General features: G+C 37.3%; 1 protein-coding gene and 1 long non-coding RNA gene across 2 annotated transcripts; both read right to left on the bottom strand.

Annotated features, from left to right (window-relative positions):
* Nucleotides 1-461: 461 nt before the first annotated feature.
* On the bottom strand, nucleotides 462-1,340 carry LOC121428021. The gene is made up of 2 exons (XR_005971727.1): nucleotides 1,264-1,340; nucleotides 462-839 (listed from the first exon to the last, which is right to left on the bottom strand). It is a non-coding gene; the product is annotated as an uncharacterized LOC121428021 (long non-coding RNA).
* Nucleotides 1,341-20,177: 18,837 nt separating this feature from the next.
* On the bottom strand, nucleotides 20,178-22,019 carry LOC121428174 (tripartite motif-containing protein 2-like). Its single transcript, XM_041624778.1, has one exon. It carries the CDS (start codon nucleotides 22,002-22,004, stop codon nucleotides 20,178-20,180), a length of 1,827 nt encoding a protein of 608 aa, XP_041480712.1. The 5' UTR covers nucleotides 22,005-22,019.
* Between the last annotated feature and the right edge of the window lie 349 nt (nucleotides 22,020-22,368).

Here is a 22,368-nt window from a genome sequence, read left to right as displayed (position 1 = left end):
TGTAGAATTAGAAACATGTAATTTCTTCTCAAATGTTAACAGCCAATCAGAAAACAGTATTTTAACGACGTCATCAATATTTGAATATACTTTTATTGAATTCTACGGGTGAAATTACCCATATCTACCAAATTTAATCGTACAAATGTGTTATTAAAGGTGTCACGAGCGAAACTGCTCTAATTAACTTATTAATCTACAGGCTACTTAACCACCCTGAATAAAAGACCAAAGGATATTCAAGATATAAATGAAGTGATCAATTTAATGTCACAAAATATAATAAGTCGTTTACATTGAATCGTTGAGAACATAAGTATAATTGCAAACAGATATTCAATAAATCATTTCATATAGAGAAGGAGTATAATCATCATTGACTGTCCCAAGTTTATGGGAAGAGATTGATCTGGAAAATAGGCCTTTAAATTATGTTACCGAAAATCTTGGAAAGTTTATCGATTGCTTGATCAAACCTTCAATCGGGTAAATGCGGAGTTCGAAAACAGAAGAGATCGACAAACCACGACGACTACGAAGATTGGACGATTATGACGAGGAACAAGTATGCCGATGATCGACGACGACGACGAAGAACACGACTGACGTCATCAGCGAAGAAGACACGTGTCCTTGAAGAACGAAGAACAAGAGTTGAGTTGAAGCTCTAACTTGGAAGAATTACGGTCGAGTCCGACGAACAATAGCTTCGGCTGACTGAAGTGAGTCATTCCCCTCGAATGACATTTTGACTCATGACCTGGACATAGAGGGTAGGTGCTACCCTGACCTACATTGACTCCACATTTACTCTGGGCTGACCCTAGGTTGACAGCCGTCTAAAATATGAATAGACCAAATACTTAACAGCACAGGCCCTAACAATATTCTATTCACAAAGATATCAGCTTATCAAAATTAGCTTTCATATTTATTATCAAAGTAAATGAATAACAAGCTTCTATTGCATAAGCTTTCTGATAGTCAAGAAAATACATAACAGTTGAGAAATCTAATATAATTATTTCTCTCTCTCGTAGATCAATTATATAATTGACTTTAACAGACTTCAAAAATACAACTTTGTTCATTTTAGTAAGGATAATTATATTCACATTGAAGACTGGAGTAAGATTTCATTTGGTGACAAAATGAGCAGAATATAAATATATGTAAATCTGTCTTTCTTTCTGAAAACAGACATGCCATATTAAGCATAAGAATTGTATTAATATTAAAACGTAAGAACCAAACATTACTTACAATTCGGCATCGAGTAGAAAGGAACCTCCCCGCACTGGGTAGGGTGGCACACGCCCTTTTCCTTGGTTAGGAAACACACCAAATTGGACCTTCTTCTCCAAAATCAAAAGTGAGAGTGAGCTGGCTTGGCTTTTCTTGCCAGCACACCAAACAGAAATATGAAACACAGTCTGTAATCCTATACACCTGTTAAACTATAGTCTACTTATTATGACAACCCAGCCTGTTAAAATACCAGGCAACCTATCATGCCTACAGTTTAGTTACTAAGGTATGCAGTCCACATCTGTACATGGAGTTTAACAAAAGAGTTTAACAAAACATGGACTTTAACAAAAGGGTTATCTAATTTTGAATAAGATCCTACAAAAGGGTTTTGGCGCACTTTGGGTTCTTTCTGGCCCACTGTGCGGCGTAACCGTATGCGAAGCTTTGGAGCGGATTTCTTTCTTCTTTTTTTCTCAATAAGACAAAAGTGCTATGCCTTGGAACGGAAATTTCGGTGTAAAAATGGAGGTTCCCTCCGCGGCACATATGTATTATAAACTGAGTGCCCCCACCCCGGGAGTTGCCCCCAGTCATCTCTCCTAAGTCCAGGCATCGAATGAGAGTGACACACCCGTGCACACACACTGTAAAAACTGTGGTGTTAAAACTGACACCAATTGGTGTTAATAGAGGACCACACCCTGAGGTGTTAAAATAACACCCTAGAGATTGAACATGACACCAAAGAGTGTAAATGTAACAACCATTGGTGTTGTAATAACACCTATAGGTGTAAAACTAACACCACCAATTTAATACCGGTATAAAATAACTGGTGTGGTCCTCTATGTACACCGGTTAACACCACAGTTTTTGCTGTGCCAAAAAACTTTTTATCTAACGAAAATGTTGATTTCGCCGAGATCTCGATCGCATGTTGATTCATGCATACTGCAGATCCTGTTTTCTTGTATTTATCGCAGAAGGCACCTCAGATCATGGCCGTTCGCAGATTTTTTCGTCCAAGGAGGGGGGGGGGGCAAATAAACATTTTCGAAGAAGCACGATAGCAATGGAGCGGTTCGAAGCTACAGAGCTTGTCATGTGGCTCTTTTGCATATTCTAAAATTCTAAAGTACAAAGATTGGGCACACTTTTGGTTTGGTGAATTTTGTGAATATTTTCAGAAAAAATGTTTTTTTTCACAATCTCGGCCAGACGAACGGGGGGGGGCAACTGCTCCGGCTAAAAATGTATTATATAGGTTTGCCAGAATAGTTCGTTTGATATCCTTAAATATCAATTTAATTGAAATTATTAATTGTATGAAGTGAGAAATCGGTCATCGCTCTTTCTTTCACTTGATCAGATTTACAGCACGGTGCAACGGCACGGAATTCTTTCAGTCGCCCCCAATAAATAAAGGTATTTGTCACCGTATTTACGGATAACAGAACCATCCAGCCAATGTTCAAACATGCCGAATAGTAGAATTTTCCAATCAAGAACGTGAGGAAATCCGGCAAAGTTAACAGGACCATAGTCGTACCCAATATGAGGGCGTAGGTCATAAGGACTCGCTTATTCTCCATGCGGCGATCCATTAGCTGAGCTGTTCCTGCGGCCGCTGCAGTAGGTGTCCCGGTGATGATTCGGAATGAGATCGCGTAGCACAAACCAGTAAAGACCAAAAACAGATTGCACAGATATACACGAAGTCGTGGGCTTTTTTTGGACAGCCTGATACACGTTGCCACCACGAATGTAATACCCCACGTTATTAAGCACACGATAGTTCGACGAAACGCCGTGAGAATGTTGCCGAATGGATCAAACCTAAAGACGATGAGTTGTTCTACAGCTACAAGCAGAATCCTGGCAGTAGATACCAGTTGTGCCGTCATGTAAGCTATAGGGATCACCACCTCCAACCAACCATCGTACTGTAGTCAAAAGAGGAAACATTAGAACTTGATATGAAATCAAGTAGCTGATCATGCTGACTATGTCTTTGTTCATGGCCGTACGCAGCAAGGGGGGCAGGGGTAGTTTGCCCCCAGAAATTTTAAAAGTCACATTTTTTGTTGAAGATTTTCATTCGATTCCCGAAAAGTATGAACGAAATCCTCCGATTTCACATTTTTTGCTCACCGTTTTGCTCCCTCGCTTTCAATTTTTTACGCCCATTTCTTTGTGCTTACATGTGAAGCCAAATCAAAGTTAATTAGTGGTCCTCTTTATGACTTATAAAAATGGGACCTTCTGCCTTCTTATTAGGCGTTCGACGTATGAGAATGTAGAAGAACAGTTTACAGCTTATAGAGTGGCTACCCGGAGTAAATAAGACTTATTATTATTATTATTATCATTATCATTAGTATTATTATTATAATTATTAATTAATCACGTTTCAAAATCTCTCCTAAACCCTCACCAAACTCACCGAAACGTTTGATGCCCATATGATGTAATCAAAGAGAAGGACGACATCCAACAGGCAATCGGCGAGAACGATGTTGAACGGGAAAACGTTGCGTTTCTTCCGAAGTCGGCGATGTGAGATAATGCTGAATAAAGTCATGGCGGTACAAACCAATCCAATTCCTGCTGTGATCCCACTCAAGTGAGAGATCGCGTTGTAGGTTTGCTCTTGACAACCATGATTACTCCGAAAGTCAGATGCGTTGTCGTTTACCAACGAAGTGTTGCAAGAGGTGTCGTTTCTGTCTGCATTCATACTGACATTTTCTTTTGTTTACCATGTTAACATTTTTGTTGATAGCATGTTCATCTTTGGAATAGGCCTAACATCCATATAAGCCATAATACATGTATATCAGTAATTGATAGCATAGAGGCTTTAGAAATCAATGACCCCTTCATAAGAGCCAAGCTTAGGGCATCGATCTCATCCGAAGACACTGTTCTGAATTAAGTAAATACAGTGATTGTCCTATGACAAGTGTCTTAAGGATTGATCCTCGACACTAGGTCCAGAGGATAGGACCCTAGCCGTCGGTCCTATATAGTTGCTAACACCAACGACCTTCCAAGCATCCAAAGCAATCGGGAAGAAAAACTATCACTAAGATTTTAGCATTTTGACCCAATGCTTATACAGTGAATGTTAAGCACTGCCGCGAAAGAGAAAGAGCAACCCTTTCCCCTCCGTATTCATAAAAAGTGACGGTTATCATTATGAATATTAAATGAATTTATTCTCAAACGCAGTGATCTGTATACCTGCATAATTGTGACAAAATATTGTGTATTCATCATATTCGTTGGAAAATATTATTTTTAGATTAAAACGAGGAAACTTGAAACGTCGTTGATGGTAGATGCCAATTCTTGACGCCCTGTCAATTAAACGTGTATTGCCCCCCCCCCCTCTTTCTCCCCCTTCTCCCTCGCCCCCTCTCTATATATATACTGTATATATATATATATATATATATATATATATATATATATATATATATATATATATATATATATATATATATATATATATATATATATACTATTTTACTACTAAAATACTTCACGATTAAAATTCGTTTCTCTAAAAATGCTCTTTACAATTAATCACCTTATAACTGCGTGCACTGCATTAATCATACGGTTTAAGAATGTGATATTTCTGTTTGTAAAATGCCATTATATTAGAAAGGACATGATTATGAGCAAACTCCGGTCCCATCAAATTCGCAATCTTTCAATGTCTTACAAAAAAGACAAAACTCTACATTAATTTTATTGGATGAAAACCATAAAAGAGGTAAAAAGTATAATCAATAATAAATATGTTTAATCAGGCTTTAATGGGGTTTCTATGACATTTCTACGTATTTTGTAACATGTCCTTTATGTCATACATATTATGAAATACAAACGTTCTACAAACATATCTTGCGGGCGTCAGAATCACCCACGGACATTTCTGTATGAACTCATTTTACTCAGTTATCTTGCCCGAGTGTCGGATGGTGTAGACGTGCAGTCTCGTCATTTAACGAAAAATGCGTAATTCACTGCATAGTCACGCAAAGAAACCGCCGTTTTATACCTACCAAAGCGTGAAAGGGAACTGACTTGACCAGGGAGCGAGATTCTTTAAACTTCCCATGTCGGCAGAATGGTGTTGTACCGCACTTTTCGCATTTACCACAGGGAAACTCTCTACAACGCACCAATTCAAATGCAAGTCACATCACAATGGATAGCTGAGAGGCTTTCGTCGGAGGTTGACTCTGGACAACGACATACTTGCAACTATTCGTCCGGTGCAAATCTTTGGAATTCGATGACGTGCTATCCCAGTCCACCAACTTTCGACAAAAGCCTCTCATCAACTCTCCAATGTGATTTTTAATGGCATTTTCAAAGGAAACGATGAGTTGTAGCGAGTTTCCCTGTAGAATCTCCTCCAATAGCCATACCATGTTGACTTTCAATTCGCCAAGTTGACTTATAACAGAGTTGAACGTCGACTTGGCGAGATACATTATCTGGCCATGTCAACTTATGACAATTTATATACTCGACATTGTGAGGGACTGCCAAAATCGACTTTGCAGTTTTAGTTTAGTTTATTATTCTTCATTAAAAAATCACACCCATCAAAACTGACGGCCGGCCTAAGAAGGCCTATGAGTGATGACATCAAATAGTATCAAAGTCACATACAATTACAGAAATAAGGGAAATCATAAGGTATTCACAAAGTAAACTTAAAATTTCAGGAATAAATACATGTAGCACCTTAAAAGGAAAAAAAAATGTGGAAGTCAAATATTTGTATGTCAACATGTCGAGATAGGTGGTAGACGTGGTATACGTGGTAGGCTGCAAAGGATTGTTGAAAGGGAAGAAAGGATGGGATGCGAACGTGAATGAAGTCTTTAATAGCTTGCTAAATAATATTTTTATTCAATAACGGTCATGATCAGAACAAACAGATATTGAACTTCGATAGGTTCCGGAGGTACTACCCATTGCCTATTTCCCTATCCAAGAGCTAGACATACCTCTTTAATTACATAATTAGAATTTGATTTTTATAAGACAGAACAATTTCTGGCTCGCTTCACGGCATTTTAGAAATTCTTCCCACATTCCCCACGTTGTGCCCCCTGAAAGTGTTTGATTAATTACCAAACGGCGAAGGGAGCCCATAAGAACGAAAAAAGGGAGGAAAGGCGGGAAAAGTGTAAGATATAATAATATATTTTTGGACTCCCAACAACTCTCTGATTGAATCTAATTATGATGTTTTCAATGATTACACGATATTTTGTCACAAATATGCAAGTATGTAAACCACTGTCAGCGTTTGAGAGTAAATTTATTTTAATATTTGCAATATCAAGCCGCCAATTTTTATGAATACGGAGGGGGCGCTTCACTAGTCTTTCTAGGCCACGGTCATGACGCAGTGCTAGTTCTTCTTCCAAACTACCTCGGAAGCATGGAAGGTCGTTGGTGTAAGCAACTACATAGGAACGACGGCTTTGTGTCCCATCCTCTTGACCTAGAGTGTCGAAGATCAATAATTAAGGCCCTTGTCATAGGACAATCACTGTATTTACTTCATTCTGAACAGCGCCTTCGGATGAGATCCATGCCCTAAACTTGGCTCTTATGAAGGTGTCATTGATTTCTAAAGCCTCTATTCTACCGATTACTGATAGACATTATGACTTGTTTGCATGTTGGGCCTATTCGCAAAGATGAACATTGTATGAACAAAAATTTTAACGTGGTAAACAACAGAAAATGTCAGTATGAATGCAGACAGGAACGACACCTCTTACAACACTTCGTTGGTAAACGACAACGCATCTGACTTTCGGAGTAATCATGGTTGCCAAGAGCAAACCTACAACGCGATCTCTCACTTGAGTGGGATCACAGCAGGAATTGGACTGGTTTGTACCGCCATGACTTTATTCAGCATTATCTCACATCGCCGACTTCGGAAGAAACGCAACGTTTTCCCGTTCAACATCGTTCTCGCCGATTGCCTGTTGGATGTCATCCTTCTCTCCGATTACGTCATATGGACATCAAACGTTTCGGTGAGTTGGGTGAGGGTTAAGGGGAAATTTTGACACATGATTGACAAGCTAGGCCCTACTCAATAAAAAAAAATAATTCATAATGTACACAGAACATCGTCAACATAAGAGATAATAGGTAAGTTATATCAGAAATTAAGCATACAAGGTCATAAAAGGATGAAGATAAGCTCTTAGAGCTAGATAACGAATTACCATTAAAAAGGATCACTAATAGACTGGTTTTTTTATTCTGCGCAAATTGCTACGTAGCATGAATTTGATTTGGCTTCACAAGTAAGTACAAAGCCATGGCCTTACGCATTTTCTTTTTTTTGGGGGGGGGGGGGGGCAGGACACGTACATGACGTAGATTAAAAAAAAGCTCGAAAACGAGGAAACAAAACGACAGAGCTTCTCATTGGGGTGCTTTTGCATTTTAAAAGTAAAATTGAAGGATTTCGTGCATACTTTTGGAGAATTTTATGAACATTTTCAGTAAAAATGTGATTTCTCAACTTTCTTGGGGCAACTACCCCTGCCCCCACCTTTGCTGCGTACGGCCATGAACAAAGACATAGTCAGCATGATCAGCTACTTGATTTCATATCAAGTTCTAATGTTTCCTCTTTTGACTACAGTACGATGGCTGGTTGGAAGTGGTGATCCCTATAGCTTACATGGCGGCACAACTGGTATCTACTGCCATCATTCTGCTTGTAGCTGTAGATAATCTCATCGTCTTTAGGTTTGATCCATTCGGCAACATCCTCACTGCGCCTCGTCGAGTTCTCATTTGCTTTATAACGTGGGGAATCATAATCGTGGTTGCAACTTGTATTAAGCTGTCCAAGAGCACACCACTTCGTCCATATCTATCCAATCTGTCGTTGGTCTTCACTGGTTTGTGTTACGCGATCTCATACCGAATCATCTCTGGGACACCCACGGCAGCGGCAGCAGGAACCGCTCAGCTAATAGAACGCCGCAAGGAGAATAAGCGAGTCCTGAAGACCTACGCCCTCGTGTTAGGAACGAGTGTGGTTCTCCTAACATTGCCGGATTTCACGTTCTTACTTGAAAACACTGTTTTCCGTTACTCCGCATGTTTGAGCATGGTCTTGATGGTTCTCTTATCTGTAAACACGATGGCAAATACTTTGATTTATTGGTGGCGATTGAAAGAATTCCGTGCAGTTGTTCCGTGCTGTAAAACTGTCAACGTGCCTCCAAGAATAGCGTTGACTGATTTCTCACTTAATACATTGAATTAAATTTAATGACATATTCTATCAAAGTTCAAAATTACATAGTTCATATTTAGCCGTAGCAGTTACCCACTCCCCCCCCCCCTCGATATTGTGAGAATTTTTTTTACAGAAAATTGTAACAAAATTCACCAAACCAAAAGTGTGCACGAAATTCTTCCAGTGTCCCCCCCCCCCCCCCCCCGGCCCCTGGAAAAATTCTGCTGACAGCCATGTTATCAGAGGGGAAAACGGCTTTGCAAGATTTCTGTTGGTTCTAACTGAAATTATGGATGACCATGCATGTATTTATCGAATACAGCCCGATAGTCCGCGGGTCGGTTAGTCCGCGGGTCCGATAATCCGCGGGTCCGATAGTCCGCGGTGTGTGTAAAATTATTCAATTCAATTTCAATTCAAATAAACATTTATTTTCCTCCATTTTACAAAGTTACATTCATTATCGTTCACAATAATACACTTCAAATCAATTTCTATAAAGAACATAAATATAAACAACTTATGTGTAAAAAGGAAGGCGTATCCTAGAAGCATTATGCTTGTGGCGGGATACGCCTGTGGACAAATATATACAATACACAAAATACAATACAAAGATTATGATTAGGGTATAGTGAGATCAAATGTCATCGGGAGGTCAAATGATATAGTCAATGGGGTTCTATTACGATAACCGAAAAGACAATCACCCCCTGACAACTACTTCAAGGAAAATATTATCCCCATATTTTTATCGCCGGGGACTGTTACCCCTCCCCCCGAAATTTACCCTCTAGACGTCAATTACCCCTCGTACGGAGCCTTTAAAATGTCATCGACTTGACGACATGGTGAGATGCTTTTTCTTGCAATTTTGACTTAACAAGCTTATTATGTCGACATGGCAAGATAGAATATCCCGCCATGTCGTCACGTCGATGGTATTTTAAAGGCTCCTTACGGGTAATTATCCGGGGTAATTGACGCTCCTCCTATTTCGAACATTAATTCGCCCCCCCCCCCCAATTGTTCAAACATCAATTCGGCGCCCCATAGTTCGAACGATTTTGGCACCGCCTAGTTCGAACATCAAATCGACGTCCCGGTCCATCTTCCTCGTTTTTTCCATCTCCTTTTCTTTTTTTTCTTTCGTTCTCTTTTCCTCATTCCCCTTCTTTGTCAATTCCTTTCTCTCCCCCCTCTTCCTCTCTCTTTCTCATCTTTTCCCTCCTCTTCTCACGCTCTCTCTCTCTCTCTCTTCTTTCTTCCTTTTCTCCCTCTTTTTTTCTCTTCCTTTCCCCATTTCTTCTCTCTTTTTTTCATCTTTTACCCTTTTCTTCTCTCGTTTTCTTCTTTTCTTTCCCCCTTTTCCTCTCTCCTTTCTTGTTTTCTTCTTTAGCCTTTCCCATCTTCCTCTCCTTTTTTTCTTCTTTCCCCCATTTTCTTCTTTCCTTTCCCATTTTCTTCTTCTTTCCTTTCCCCTTTTTCCTCTTCTCTTCCTTTCCCCCTCTTCCTCTCTCTCTTTTATTCTCTTCCTTCTTCCTTGTGGAGGAGCCGTGGTGTAGTGGTTCTGACTCTCGCCTTGTAAACAGAGGGTCGTGTGTTCGAATCCCACCGCGGTCTGGCGTCCTTTGGCAAGGCGTTAATCCACACTTTGCCACTCTCGACCCAGGTGCTAAATGGGTACCCGGTAGGATGTGAAAGTCATTGTAGCTTGTCCAGTACTGTGTGCGCCTCACCGGCGACTGACTGGAATACTCCCCAGGGAGTGGAGGATGTGCACACATTGTGTGCGGGAATGACTGATTGAATCCGATGACCGGGGTAATAATATATCTGTGAAGCGCTTAGACACGTCGTTCCGATGTATTAAACGCTATATAAAAGCGGATTATTATTATTATTCTCTTCTTTGCCCATCTTCCCGCTCTCTCTTTTTTTCTTCTTCTCTCCCTTTCCCCCTATCTCTCTCTCTCTCTCTCTTCTTTTCCTTCTCTTTTCCTCTCTTTGTTTTCTTCTTTTCTCCTCCCCTTCCTCCTATGTCTTTTTTTATTTGTGCGGGTGGGGGAGAGGCAATTCCCCCTTGGCTCGACCCCATGGATCCGCGCCTGAAAATCCCATGGTCTCGTATCATTTGACCTTTGACCTCTAGATGACATTTCATGCTATTTTCTGGTCCCATTCATCCTTTTAATACATTTGTAAAACTTTCACTTTCGCAATGTTTTGTTACATATACTTTTTTGGATAATAAAACATCAAACTCAACTTATAATTTACACACACTGTGGACTATCGGACTCGCGGACTATCGGGATGTCCCTATTTAGCAGCATATCGTCAACCGTATTTTGTCTACTTATAAAGTGCAATAATGGCAGAGCTAGCATCGATGTAAATGTGTGATTGACCAAATTATCATTATGTAAGATGATCATAACATGCATGTGTTGCTCTTGAAAGTTTTATTCTCTAGACGATCCAACTCTAGATTCTAATATAATCATACGTATTTTAACATTAATAACTAACTCCAGGGCCCGGTAACACAAAGTTTTCAATCGTTAATTTTAAAGAACAAATTTGATCGGTTCCTAGTCAGTTCTTTTTTTTAAAAGTCCACACATTGGTATTTATAATGCATATAACATTTTTCATTTATTTGATGTACAATAAAACAGGAATTTGGATAAAAATGCCTTGCTCAAGGGCATAAGGGTCGTGTCGGGAATCAACCCCCGATCTTCGGGTCTCAAAACAAGTGCCTGAGACCACTCGGCCACGGCACCTCCATCATACACACACACACATCCACGCAACCCCACCTCCTCCCACACACACGCTTCTTAAGAAACTTCATTAACACCTCAGTGTAAATAAATCAGTGTTTAGATTTCCATATTCCCTTATCTCATTGGTTATGTCTTCCTATAATCAACAGTGGCCAACTTTCCCATTGTTTAACTTCAAAATGGGTCGTGTGGTGCAGTTGTTAGAGCATTGGACTCATAATCGCAACGGGTTGTGAGTTCGAATCCCAAATCTGCCATAGATATAACAAGGCCCGGGAGTGATATCTGTCGTCTATATCGTCAGCCACTTTGACTGACTAACCTAGACGTAAAATGTTTCCTCCGTAATTGGCTATATCCCAACTTGGTGTTTACCGGCAAACGCTGGCCTGCCGAGTTCTATGGGATAAACAGAAACAGAAATGGCTTGCCTGATTTTGAATTATGTTCATTTTTTCAGCCCTTTACAAGTGTTTGTGTGTGGGTGGTGGTATGTGTGGGAGAGGTGATGTGTTGTTCATGTGTTTGTGGGGGGTGGGTAGGGGTGAGTCTGGTGGTATGTGTGCATGGCCGTCCCTAGGGGATGGGTGTGGAGAGTGCGAACGCATCCCCCTCTAGGCAACTTTCTCTCTTTTTTTAATTTCACTTGACCAAATGATCTTCGTTTTGGTAGTGAAAGCTGAAACTTTTTTTTCTTGTCAAATTTAAACCAGCAAACCTGTTAAAAAATTGTTACCAGGGCCACCAGCATGCGCATCACTGCCTGACATCGGACCCCCCCCCCCCACACCTCCCCATGGAAAAAGCTGGTGACGGCACTTGGTGTGTGGAATGAAGGTTAGGTGTCTTTCTGCATACACACAAGTTACTTTTTCAGTTTGTTTGATTCTTCACCAAAAGACTAGGCGTAACTGAGATTTTATGACCTTCTGGAGATTGTCTCGTAGCCAGTCATGCATGCAAATATGGTACCAAAGTATGCGAGAAGAATCACTCTGTCAGAACATATCAATAAATCAATAATTAAATATTCATACTTCATTCAAAACGACTTCAAACTGGTGGAACATTTTTCTGATTCTGTATATTGCCCGCCATTTGCTAAGTATTTCCGATTACGTGACGCGCCATATAGCTTCGTATACAAACCGCTCTATCATTCAGTTCTATTTATTGATATCAATCAATTCCTTGATGTCAAGAGATAAGTTTGGTTTGAAAATGACAGTTTTTATTATATCAAGAGTGTGTATTAAAAGATAAAATTAATTGGCTTATACGAACGTCAGATTACGCTGGACAAAATTTAAGTTTCCCCCTGTTTTAAAGTCTAATTTTGCATGATTTCTTTATTTCAGTGTTTTCTGTTTTCGCTGTGTATACCGTGTGAACAAGATCTGTTCCACGTGAATCATTTTCAAATTTGTAAATATAGACCTGGTTTATTTAAATTTCTTTGTTTTATTTATCTGTTTATACATATATATATATATATAGACATCATTGATAGTTTCTTAATGATCTATCTCTTATCGTGAATGTTTTGTTATGTACGTTTTGAAATAGAAGGAAATAGAAGAATTTACCATAAATTACATAATGCTATACCAGTCACCCAATGGTCCTGATAAATTGAAATTGTATATAAACAATAATATACACTATAACATACACTCATTGCAACAGAAGGGTGCACACTGCGGAATCATTCAAACAGAAAAGTGCACACGTCGCAATCATTTCCCATTGTGATGTCAAAATTAAAACAGTAAAGTAATTATTATTAAAGTAATAATTATTGATAATGATTTTGCATTATAAAGATGTTGTACAGGTAACCAGCATCATGACGTTTTTTTTTTTTCTTTTTTTTTTAAACCAGACAGTGAGGTGGTGTCTAAATTGGGAATTCTTCATGTGAAATGTGTTTAATATCTCATTTCGATAAAGTATTATAATGGTCAACACTTCTTTCCTCATCACAACTTCAACAAACAAGGAAATTTTTGTTTGTACACTAGTTTATTTCATCTGATTGATTAGTTGATTATATTCGCTAGGCATAACGTAAGAAATAGAAGTATAAAATTTAGAGTATAAAAATAACTGGACATGATATCACATGAAAGCCGATATATAGCTTAAATTCCAATGGGATGTAACTTATGTAACTGATGGTACGCAAAATATATTGATAAAAACACTAAGGAATCTCGTAACACAGAGGTTAGCTTGATTTCATGATCGATAGTACATTGTAGTCAATGCAATCAATCGTAAAAACGTATTCTACGATGATTACCAAGCTTTGTGTTACGGGCCCCAGCACAGCTACAAAATACGTCTTGAGCACAAATTTTGAGCAGTTAGGTAACAAGACAATGGGAAAACTTTTTGAAAAAAAGTGTAAAAATGTGTGAAATCAAAGCATAATTCAACGGATAATGTAATATTTACAGAAGATATTCTGAAAATAAAAAACATCAAAATTATGATACACGTTTACTATATTATTTTTTCATTACTTCATATGATATACATGTACAAGGATATGAGATAAAATGAAAATACGATAGCATGATACAGAGATATATATAAAGATATAGAGTGCCAAAATATTTTGAAAGGATAACCTATGAATGCTAAAACGGCTTAATTTCAATGGAGTCTACCCTAAGTATTACTGATAACAAGCCAATATAGATACAGCTACTAACTACATCAAACAAATATTGACTACTAAAATAACATGAAGTCGTAAAACTTATAGAAAGGAGACAAAGACGTGTTTGAAATTAATCGTATGTACGCAATGGACAATATACTATTTACAGGGCGTTGGTTTTATATAGTTATATAGCTCATAACTATATAATTATGATGTGGGCGTTGGTTTTATATAGTTATATAGCTCATAACTTCATAATTATAATGTGGTGGTACATTTAAGATATCTGTGGTAAACTGACATTAGTGAGGTGTGCTAATATACATGATATATATCGTCTAGTATATTTCATGACATTGATTGATTGATTTTATTCACCGGAAACATACAACAAATATAAGTGTAAGATTTAAAGTGTAACATAACCTTAACATGATAGCTCATGAAACTCGATATAGCTTAATTCTAATGGTTTCCTACCTAAGTAACTGATGACGAGCAACATTTACTTAAAAAAATACAAGTACAGCTACACACTTCATCAATTAAATCTTGATCCCTAAACTAACAAGACAATCGTAAAATGTACAGAAAAAGTCAAAGACGTGTAAATCAACACATATACACAACAGTTCAAATTTACAGAAAACATAAAAACAGCATTCATAATAATAATATGCGATGGTAACATACTTCGTAACTTCATATGATATATACAATGATATATACACCAGTTTATTTTACATGTAATACATTGACTGATTTCATTCGTCATGCATTACTAATACAGATATAAGATTTAAAGTATAAAATGCCTTGGAAGGACAGCTCATGAAAGCCGAGGCGTCTTATTTTCATTTTGATCCGTACTTAAGTATGATGATAAGCTAAATATACTTAATAAAAACACTACACAGCTACAAACTCCATCAAGCAAGTCTTGCGCATTTACGTAACAAGAAAATCCTGAAACCTTCACTCTACATTGCAGGGATTTGAAATAAATCCAGACGAACTGTAGTTCGAGACCATTCCTACAAATTTATTGTTAAATCACAACGGATTCAAATTATAATTAGATTGAAAGCTAAATTCAATGTATTCATACTAAATCCAAAATTCGATTGGTCCCAACTAAAGTCCATCTTGATTTCTTTAAAATCCCTGCAACTTAGAACGCAAAGAGAAGAAAAGGGAAAGGTGTATGTGTTACATGCATAATCAAGAATTATATACGCATCCGCTATTTACTATTCACATGGAAGATTTCAAAATAACAATCATAGCACTAGGCCTACCTGTTGGATATAGAGTTCATAATTTCATATGATATATGTAAAAAATCCAGTTAATGTTTTTCGCCAACATTTTTTATCTAAAGCCTCGAACTTTCGACGATATATCCTTCGTCTTCTTCAGGAGTAAATGACAATGATTAGATCAATCATAATAAAAATTAGATCATCACAAAAAATACGTTACTATGACTATTGTTTATTTAACGGCAAGGATCGCATTCTCAGCCATTTATAACAACGTCTTTCTGAGGATGCTTCCTCTGATTATGACTGATCTGATCATTGTTATTTACTCTTGAAGAAGGCGAAGGATCATCGAAAATTGGAGGCTTAAACTATTCGCGAAGAAGCATTGACTGGATTTATGTTGTTAAAACTAAAACCATTATGATTGTGATTCTATATAACATATGTATATAGATAAAGAAAGAAATAAACATGTATATAAATATATATATATATATACATGTATATATACATTATGTGTATCACGATATCAAATTCCGTGTGTTCGATAAAGATGAAGAGACAGAGTTCATCTTTGCAAGATAATGCATTAAGTTCCGTATCTCCGAAGAAGACGCGAGGTTGTGTCGAAATATACATTACAATAAACTTTTTGCTAGAACTAAACGCATTATAGTGACTCGCAAAGATACTTTTGGGTTAAAGAGTAAAGACTGTAAAATGCTGACTATTTCAAATTGTGATCGTTTTTAACCGATTTATCATTTTAGGGAGGTAATTTGCGAAAATTGTAGACATTCAATGTAAACAAGAAGTTTTTCTAAACATTTATCATTAAGTCAATAAATTGAACCATTCCTCGTGTTATGTCCATGGTAATTTTTTAAATGTATACACATCACATGTACAATGACCTACATTGAATAGAATAGACTCTTCTATAGTAGTCCAGTCCAGAGAGTGTATTCTATGGAGTAGTCCAGGGGAGTGCAATACAAAATGATTACGACCTCAGGTCGACGAAGACAAACTATTTCAAGTTAACTGTCAATATGATTGTGTCCTTGGTTGTGGTTGCTTGTGTCTTTTCAATTACAATATTCTAAACTTTTTCGATCTCCCTTGCCTAAACTGTTGTACCACGTTGCCTTTGCATTTTCAAATAAGCCAGCAGAAACATGACAAAAGAAAAAAATGTGTCTTGATTTCATGTTCGTACAGCATTGGTGATATCTGATCAATTAAATCAAATCTTTGTGAAACACCCCCTAGGAACTAAACTAAGCTAAGCCAATTCGAGTACACTGAATTCAAACCCATCAATATTCTACTAAGTAGTTGACTCGTAATGCGGGAATTCGATTAATAAAAAAAAAATTATTATATATATTAACTAAACAAAACGAAGTTCTTGACTTCAAAGGTATAATTAAATGATTTGTATAAATCCGTTTAAATTATAACATTAAAAAGCTAGGGGGACAATTCAGTGGATATGACCCCCTCCCCCCTCCTCGATATGTAGTGATTTTTTGTAATTCAAGTTTTATTGATCCTTTTCATCAAAATATACATAACAAAACATTCATGGTATAATGGATCACATATTAAAGTTCAGATGACGTTGGCATATAAAATAACATGTCTAACATACAAAATAGTATAAAATAAGAAAAAATATGTTTGTTTACAACAATAACAACAACAACAAAAAATTCAGGCACTTGGCCTATAAAAAAAATAAACATAACAAAATAGCCTTCTGCTTTATCGCCTCTTTAAAGTATTCAGAATGATAGCCCACTTGCCATCATGTTTTTCTAATTTGCATTTCCTTTGTGCAATGGTATGTTCAACAGTTTCAAATGATAAAAGAAAGTTACAAAAATGGGAGAGAGTAGGTTTTGTTTCGTCACATCGGCATCTAAAAATATATTGTTTACCTGACAGGAGCAGAAAGTTCAATATAAATATATTTCTGGGAATTTGGGGCTTACAGATACCAAAAAGAACATAACTTTCTAAGAGGAAATCAGGAAGATCTAGTGAAGCAAAGAGTGTACCAACATTATTCCAAAATTGGTTAACAACATGGCAAGAATAAAAAAGATGCACTAGAGTTTCTGGTGATTCTTTACAAAATGTACAGAGTGTATCCGTTACCTTTTTAATACGGAATAACCAAACCTTGGTAGGAATCAAATTATTAAGAATCTTGAATTGTAAAGCTCGAAGTCTCGTATCTATAGTAGTACGTAGAGGTAGTTTTAAAAGTTCTCTTACTTCTTCTTGTTGAAACCCATAGGTGTCTTTTAAACGTGTAAATATATTTGAAATTGATGGGTTATTTTCCTTCATAAAAAATGTGTAAAATATATACTTTGGTACACCTGTTACTTCTCTAGTGATGTCATCAATAGTTAAAGTTGGAATCGATGAAGTGTTGTCAAGAATGGGATGAAAATTTTGAGATAGAAAAAATAATTTCCATTTTGATGGCATAAACTTGTAACAGTCGAGAAGCAGAAAGTATTCAACAAATGTTAAGCCTTTATTTTTGGCATCTTTCCATCTTAATGGTCTGCCATACTCATCCAACATATGTGACACCTTAACAAAACCTTTGTTTTTTATCTCTGGCTTATAAAAAGATTTTCCATTTTGTAATATACATCTGTTATTCCATAGTATTTGATCACATATTTTAATGTTTTTCTGAAATACTGTGCTCCAACTAATCATGACATCTTTATACCATTCAGGAATTGTCAAGTTTAAAATATTAAGATCATAATTACAATGAAATATAAAGTCACCACCTACATTTTGAAGCAATGTCAACAAAATAATCTTCCATCCCTTAGAATTGGATGTAAAAACTCTCTGTATCCACTTGACTTTTTGCACTTGTAAAAGAGATTTTAAACAAATCATTTTGAGTCCCCCATCTTCATACTGCTTAACAAGTATCTCCCTTTTGATCCTGTCAGGGCCGTTCCAAATGAACCCAAAAACTAACTTATTAACTTCTTTTATATAATAATCTGGGATTTTTGACAGACTTGCAAGGTAAAGTAATTGCGAAAAAGCAAAGGTTTTGACAATTTGTATTTTGCCTATTAAGGATAAATGACGAGCTTTCCATAAATTCAATTGTACTCTAAATTTATCAAGTGTTCTTTGCAATTGTAAAGAAAAAACATTGGGTGAATGTGCTATATCTACTCCAAGAATTGTCAAAGACTTCTCAAACTGAATATTCTCTAGTGAATGTTGATTATCTTTACAGGCTCCTATCCACATTGCCTTTGTTTTGAAAATATTGATAGAGAGTGATGATTCCTTTCGGAAATTCTGAAGTGTATTCAAAAGATGTCTAAATGAAATATTGTCTGAAAGGAAAACCGTTATGTCGTCCGCGTACATCGACAATTTCAATTCTAAATTGTCAGATATTTTTAAACCATGTATTGTCTTATTTTCACGAATATTTATAGCAAATGTTTCTATAGCTAAAACAAACAGATAAGGACTCAATGGGTCCCCCTGTCTAACGCCTCTTTCAACGGGAAAATAACCCGATGACAGACCCCGATTCATTACCGCACTTTCTAAATTGGTATATAAAACTTTAATAAAATTACAAAATCCTTCTCCAAAATTGAATGATCGGAGGACATTCAACAAAAAGTATGATCTAGTGAATCGAACGCCTTTTGGAAGTCCAAACTTAATAATATTCCGGGGATATTTTTCAATTCGGAAAAGAAAAGAGCATCTTTAACTGTCCTGACAGCTTCTCCAATAAATCTGTCCTTTATAAATGCTACCTGATCAGGGTGAATCAAATCCGGTAGAACTTTCTTTAATCTTTCTGCAAGTGCTTTAGAGCCAATTTTCAAATCAACATTCACTAGAGTGATGGGTCGGTAATTTTCGATTAACATTTTGTCTTTACCTTTCTTTGATATGAGTGTAATTAAACCTTGTCTTTGTGAACTAGAAAGTTGACCTTGTTGAAAACTGTAGTTAAGATTATCTACCAAAAGCTGTCCAATTTTACCCCAGAATTTGCGATAGAACTCAACCGTTAAACCGTCGTTTCCCGGTGACTTGTTTTTTGACATAAGTAATAGGGATGATGTACATTCCTCTAACGTTAACGGCAAGTCACATTTACTCTTGGCGTCCGAGGGTAACTTTGGAATATTTTCTTGTCCTAAGAATAAGGAGTTTTGCCTCGAGTCGACATTAGGCTTTTTATATAATTGTGTATAAAATGATTTTATTTCAGAATTAATATTTTTCATATCTGTAAGTATGGAATCACCTTGCTTCAGCTTAAAAATTGATGATTTATTTTTGTGGCCTTTTTCTAAATTAAGAAAAAAATTAGTATTTTTCTCCCCAAATTCCATCCAATTTGCTTTAGACCTTAATATGATACCTTGTGTTATATAATCTAAATAAGACTCATATTCGCTTTCAATCTTTTTATATTCCTCAACATGCTTTTCACCCTCGGAATCCAACAGAAACTGCAACCTTTTTAGCCTGTTTTCCAGTTCTCTTCGCCTTTCTTTCCTTTTCCGTGCCTTTTCAATACTGTATTTATGCGAAAATAGGCGAATATTATACTTGAGAAATTCCCAACCTATTCTCATATCATCAAATTGTGAAATATCTTTAATCCACAGATCTAAATTTTTCGTCATTTCAGAACAGAACACTTCATCGTCGCATAGGGTATTATTAAATTTCCAATTCATAGCATTACATCTTGTTTCTTCTTGTACCTTAAATTCTAAAATAATAGCCAAATGATCAGAACCCACTCCGGGTATGTATGTAGTGATACCGTAACACTGTAATGCATTAAAGTTAATCCATTATTATCAGTAGAATATATAGAGTCTATCCGGGGTGCAGAAAGCGATCTCGCCTGATCGGTATTGCTGGAGATAATACCAATTTCTACAAGGCTTTGCAATCTTGTAATCATTAACAAGGTTTCGAATGGGTGTTAGCTCATTTGTATACTCGTCAATACTCACTAACCCTTCTTCATGCTTCATCGTGGCTAACAGGATGAGATTACCTTGAGATACAGCAGCATGAACTGAACTACCAGGTTTGGTTAATGTATGTTGTACAACACCTTCATTGTCCATCAATCGTAAAGTATTCCCTGTTCCAATTAGTAGAGAGTCATCGTAACTAGTGATTTGTCGTGGCTCATATCCATTGCATGGTATCTCCCTGACTGCTTGCCCACCTGCTGCTGAAAATACATGGATCTTTTGGGCTTTTCTGTAGCTCACATAGATGAGATCAGCATCATCAACAGTGAGTTTAGAAAATCCACCTTCATCTACACCTAAAGATTCAAACATTACATTCAGTTTTACGTATTCTGGTGTGTAGAGTGTGATATCGTTCTCATAATCGATCACAATACATCGACCGTCAGAGAGGAACGCTACCCCACGAATACAAACATCGTTGAGAACTGTCTGTTGGAATTCGCCGTCAGAAGAGAAGATGTTGATACCACCTGCCTTGCACCCTACTGCCATCCTACCATCTGGAGTATTAACCATGACATTCATGCTATCGTTAGTAGGCAGTTCGACGTCCTTCGCAACTACGTTAACAATCTTACCGAGGTCTAGCTCGTCATTTCGAACGTGTTTCTCAAAACCGACACTTTTCCCTTTCTTGCTTGATTTCCTGGGCTTCTCGTAGTCAGGATCCTCTTGATCAAAGGCCTCTCGAATCTCCTCACAGAGAGTGTCGTGTGCAGCCAAAGTATCCATATCGAATGGTATCTTTGTTCTGTTGATTACCATGTCAGCTATGGTTGTTAACTGAGTGATGTACTTCTGAGCCGATGTCTTTATCCCTTCCAGTTCTTTCTCTACTCCTTCGGTCTTTTCCTTAACTTCTCCAAGCAGAATGTCTCTTCTCTCTGTCAGTTGCCGGACTATGTCATTGTAAGCCTTGTTGACATCATATATACACTCTTTCTTAGCACTGCCAACAAGCTTCATCTGATCATCGATGAAATCTAAGTACTTGTGAAAGCATGCTTGCTTCACATCCACCTTTGATTTTATGTCTTTGATTCTCTCCCTGTGTCTGTTCTCATAAGCAGCTGCCTCTATGACCTGGTGCCTAGCTTCGTCTTTATGTTCCATGACAACACACTTGAAGCATGTGAATCTCCTACAGTTGGAACAGAAACACTCCTCGTCTTCTTTCGGGTGTTTCCTGCATTTCCGGTATCTACGTATCGTCACCTTCCCTGATAATATCTCACTCATGGCTATGACTTCATGATCAATGAAGTCACCCCATTGAGAGTGGGCGTTGAGGCAAGTGGTGCAGAGATACTTGCCACAGTCTTGGCAGTAGACAGCAGCACTGGACTTGTCATCGGATTTACAACTCGTGCAAATCTGAGGATGACACCTCATGTCCTCTATAAGATTCTTCAAAGCAAGATTTACCGGTAGTTTGCTGACATCTTGGCTTGGGACCTGGGTTACTGCTCTGCAGACAGGGCATCGAATCTGGTAATTACCTTGGCACTCCAAGAGGTTGTCCAGGCAAGTCTTGCAGAATGTGTGAGAACAAGACAGGATCTTGGGATCAGTGAAGGTAGAAAGACATACAGGACACTCCGTACTCTGGGAGATGACATTTTTTAATGTGTCAGCCATGATGGAAACTCTCTATAAGACTGCAAAATAAAAGACAATGAAAAAATATGCAAATCATTCAGTATGTATGTACTTAGACTCTCATAAAAATAAAAAAAACAGGGACATCTCAAAGATAAGTTATTGCTAATTATTTACCCACATTATCTATATATTTGCTAAACATAAAATGTGATATTATCGCACGTTTGTTACTAGAGAATGTACTTTGATACAGGGTATTATAGGAAGCTCATAGCTTAGGTTTCGGGGGGGGCAGGGCTATGAAAAAATATCCAATTCGTCGTGGTCTAGTGGTTATGACTCAGCTTAAGCCGGTGTAATAATAGCAGCGCTTTATACATGTTATATCTTCAGAAAAAAA

Source organism: Lytechinus variegatus, chromosome 14, assembly GCF_018143015.1.
Source record: "Lytechinus variegatus isolate NC3 chromosome 14, Lvar_3.0, whole genome shotgun sequence".
In the NCBI taxonomy this organism is placed as follows: Eukaryota; Metazoa; Echinodermata; class Echinoidea; order Temnopleuroida; family Toxopneustidae; genus Lytechinus; species Lytechinus variegatus.
The sequence above is the reverse complement of the archived record's forward strand: the minus strand, read 5'-3'. Positions and strand labels throughout refer to the sequence as shown.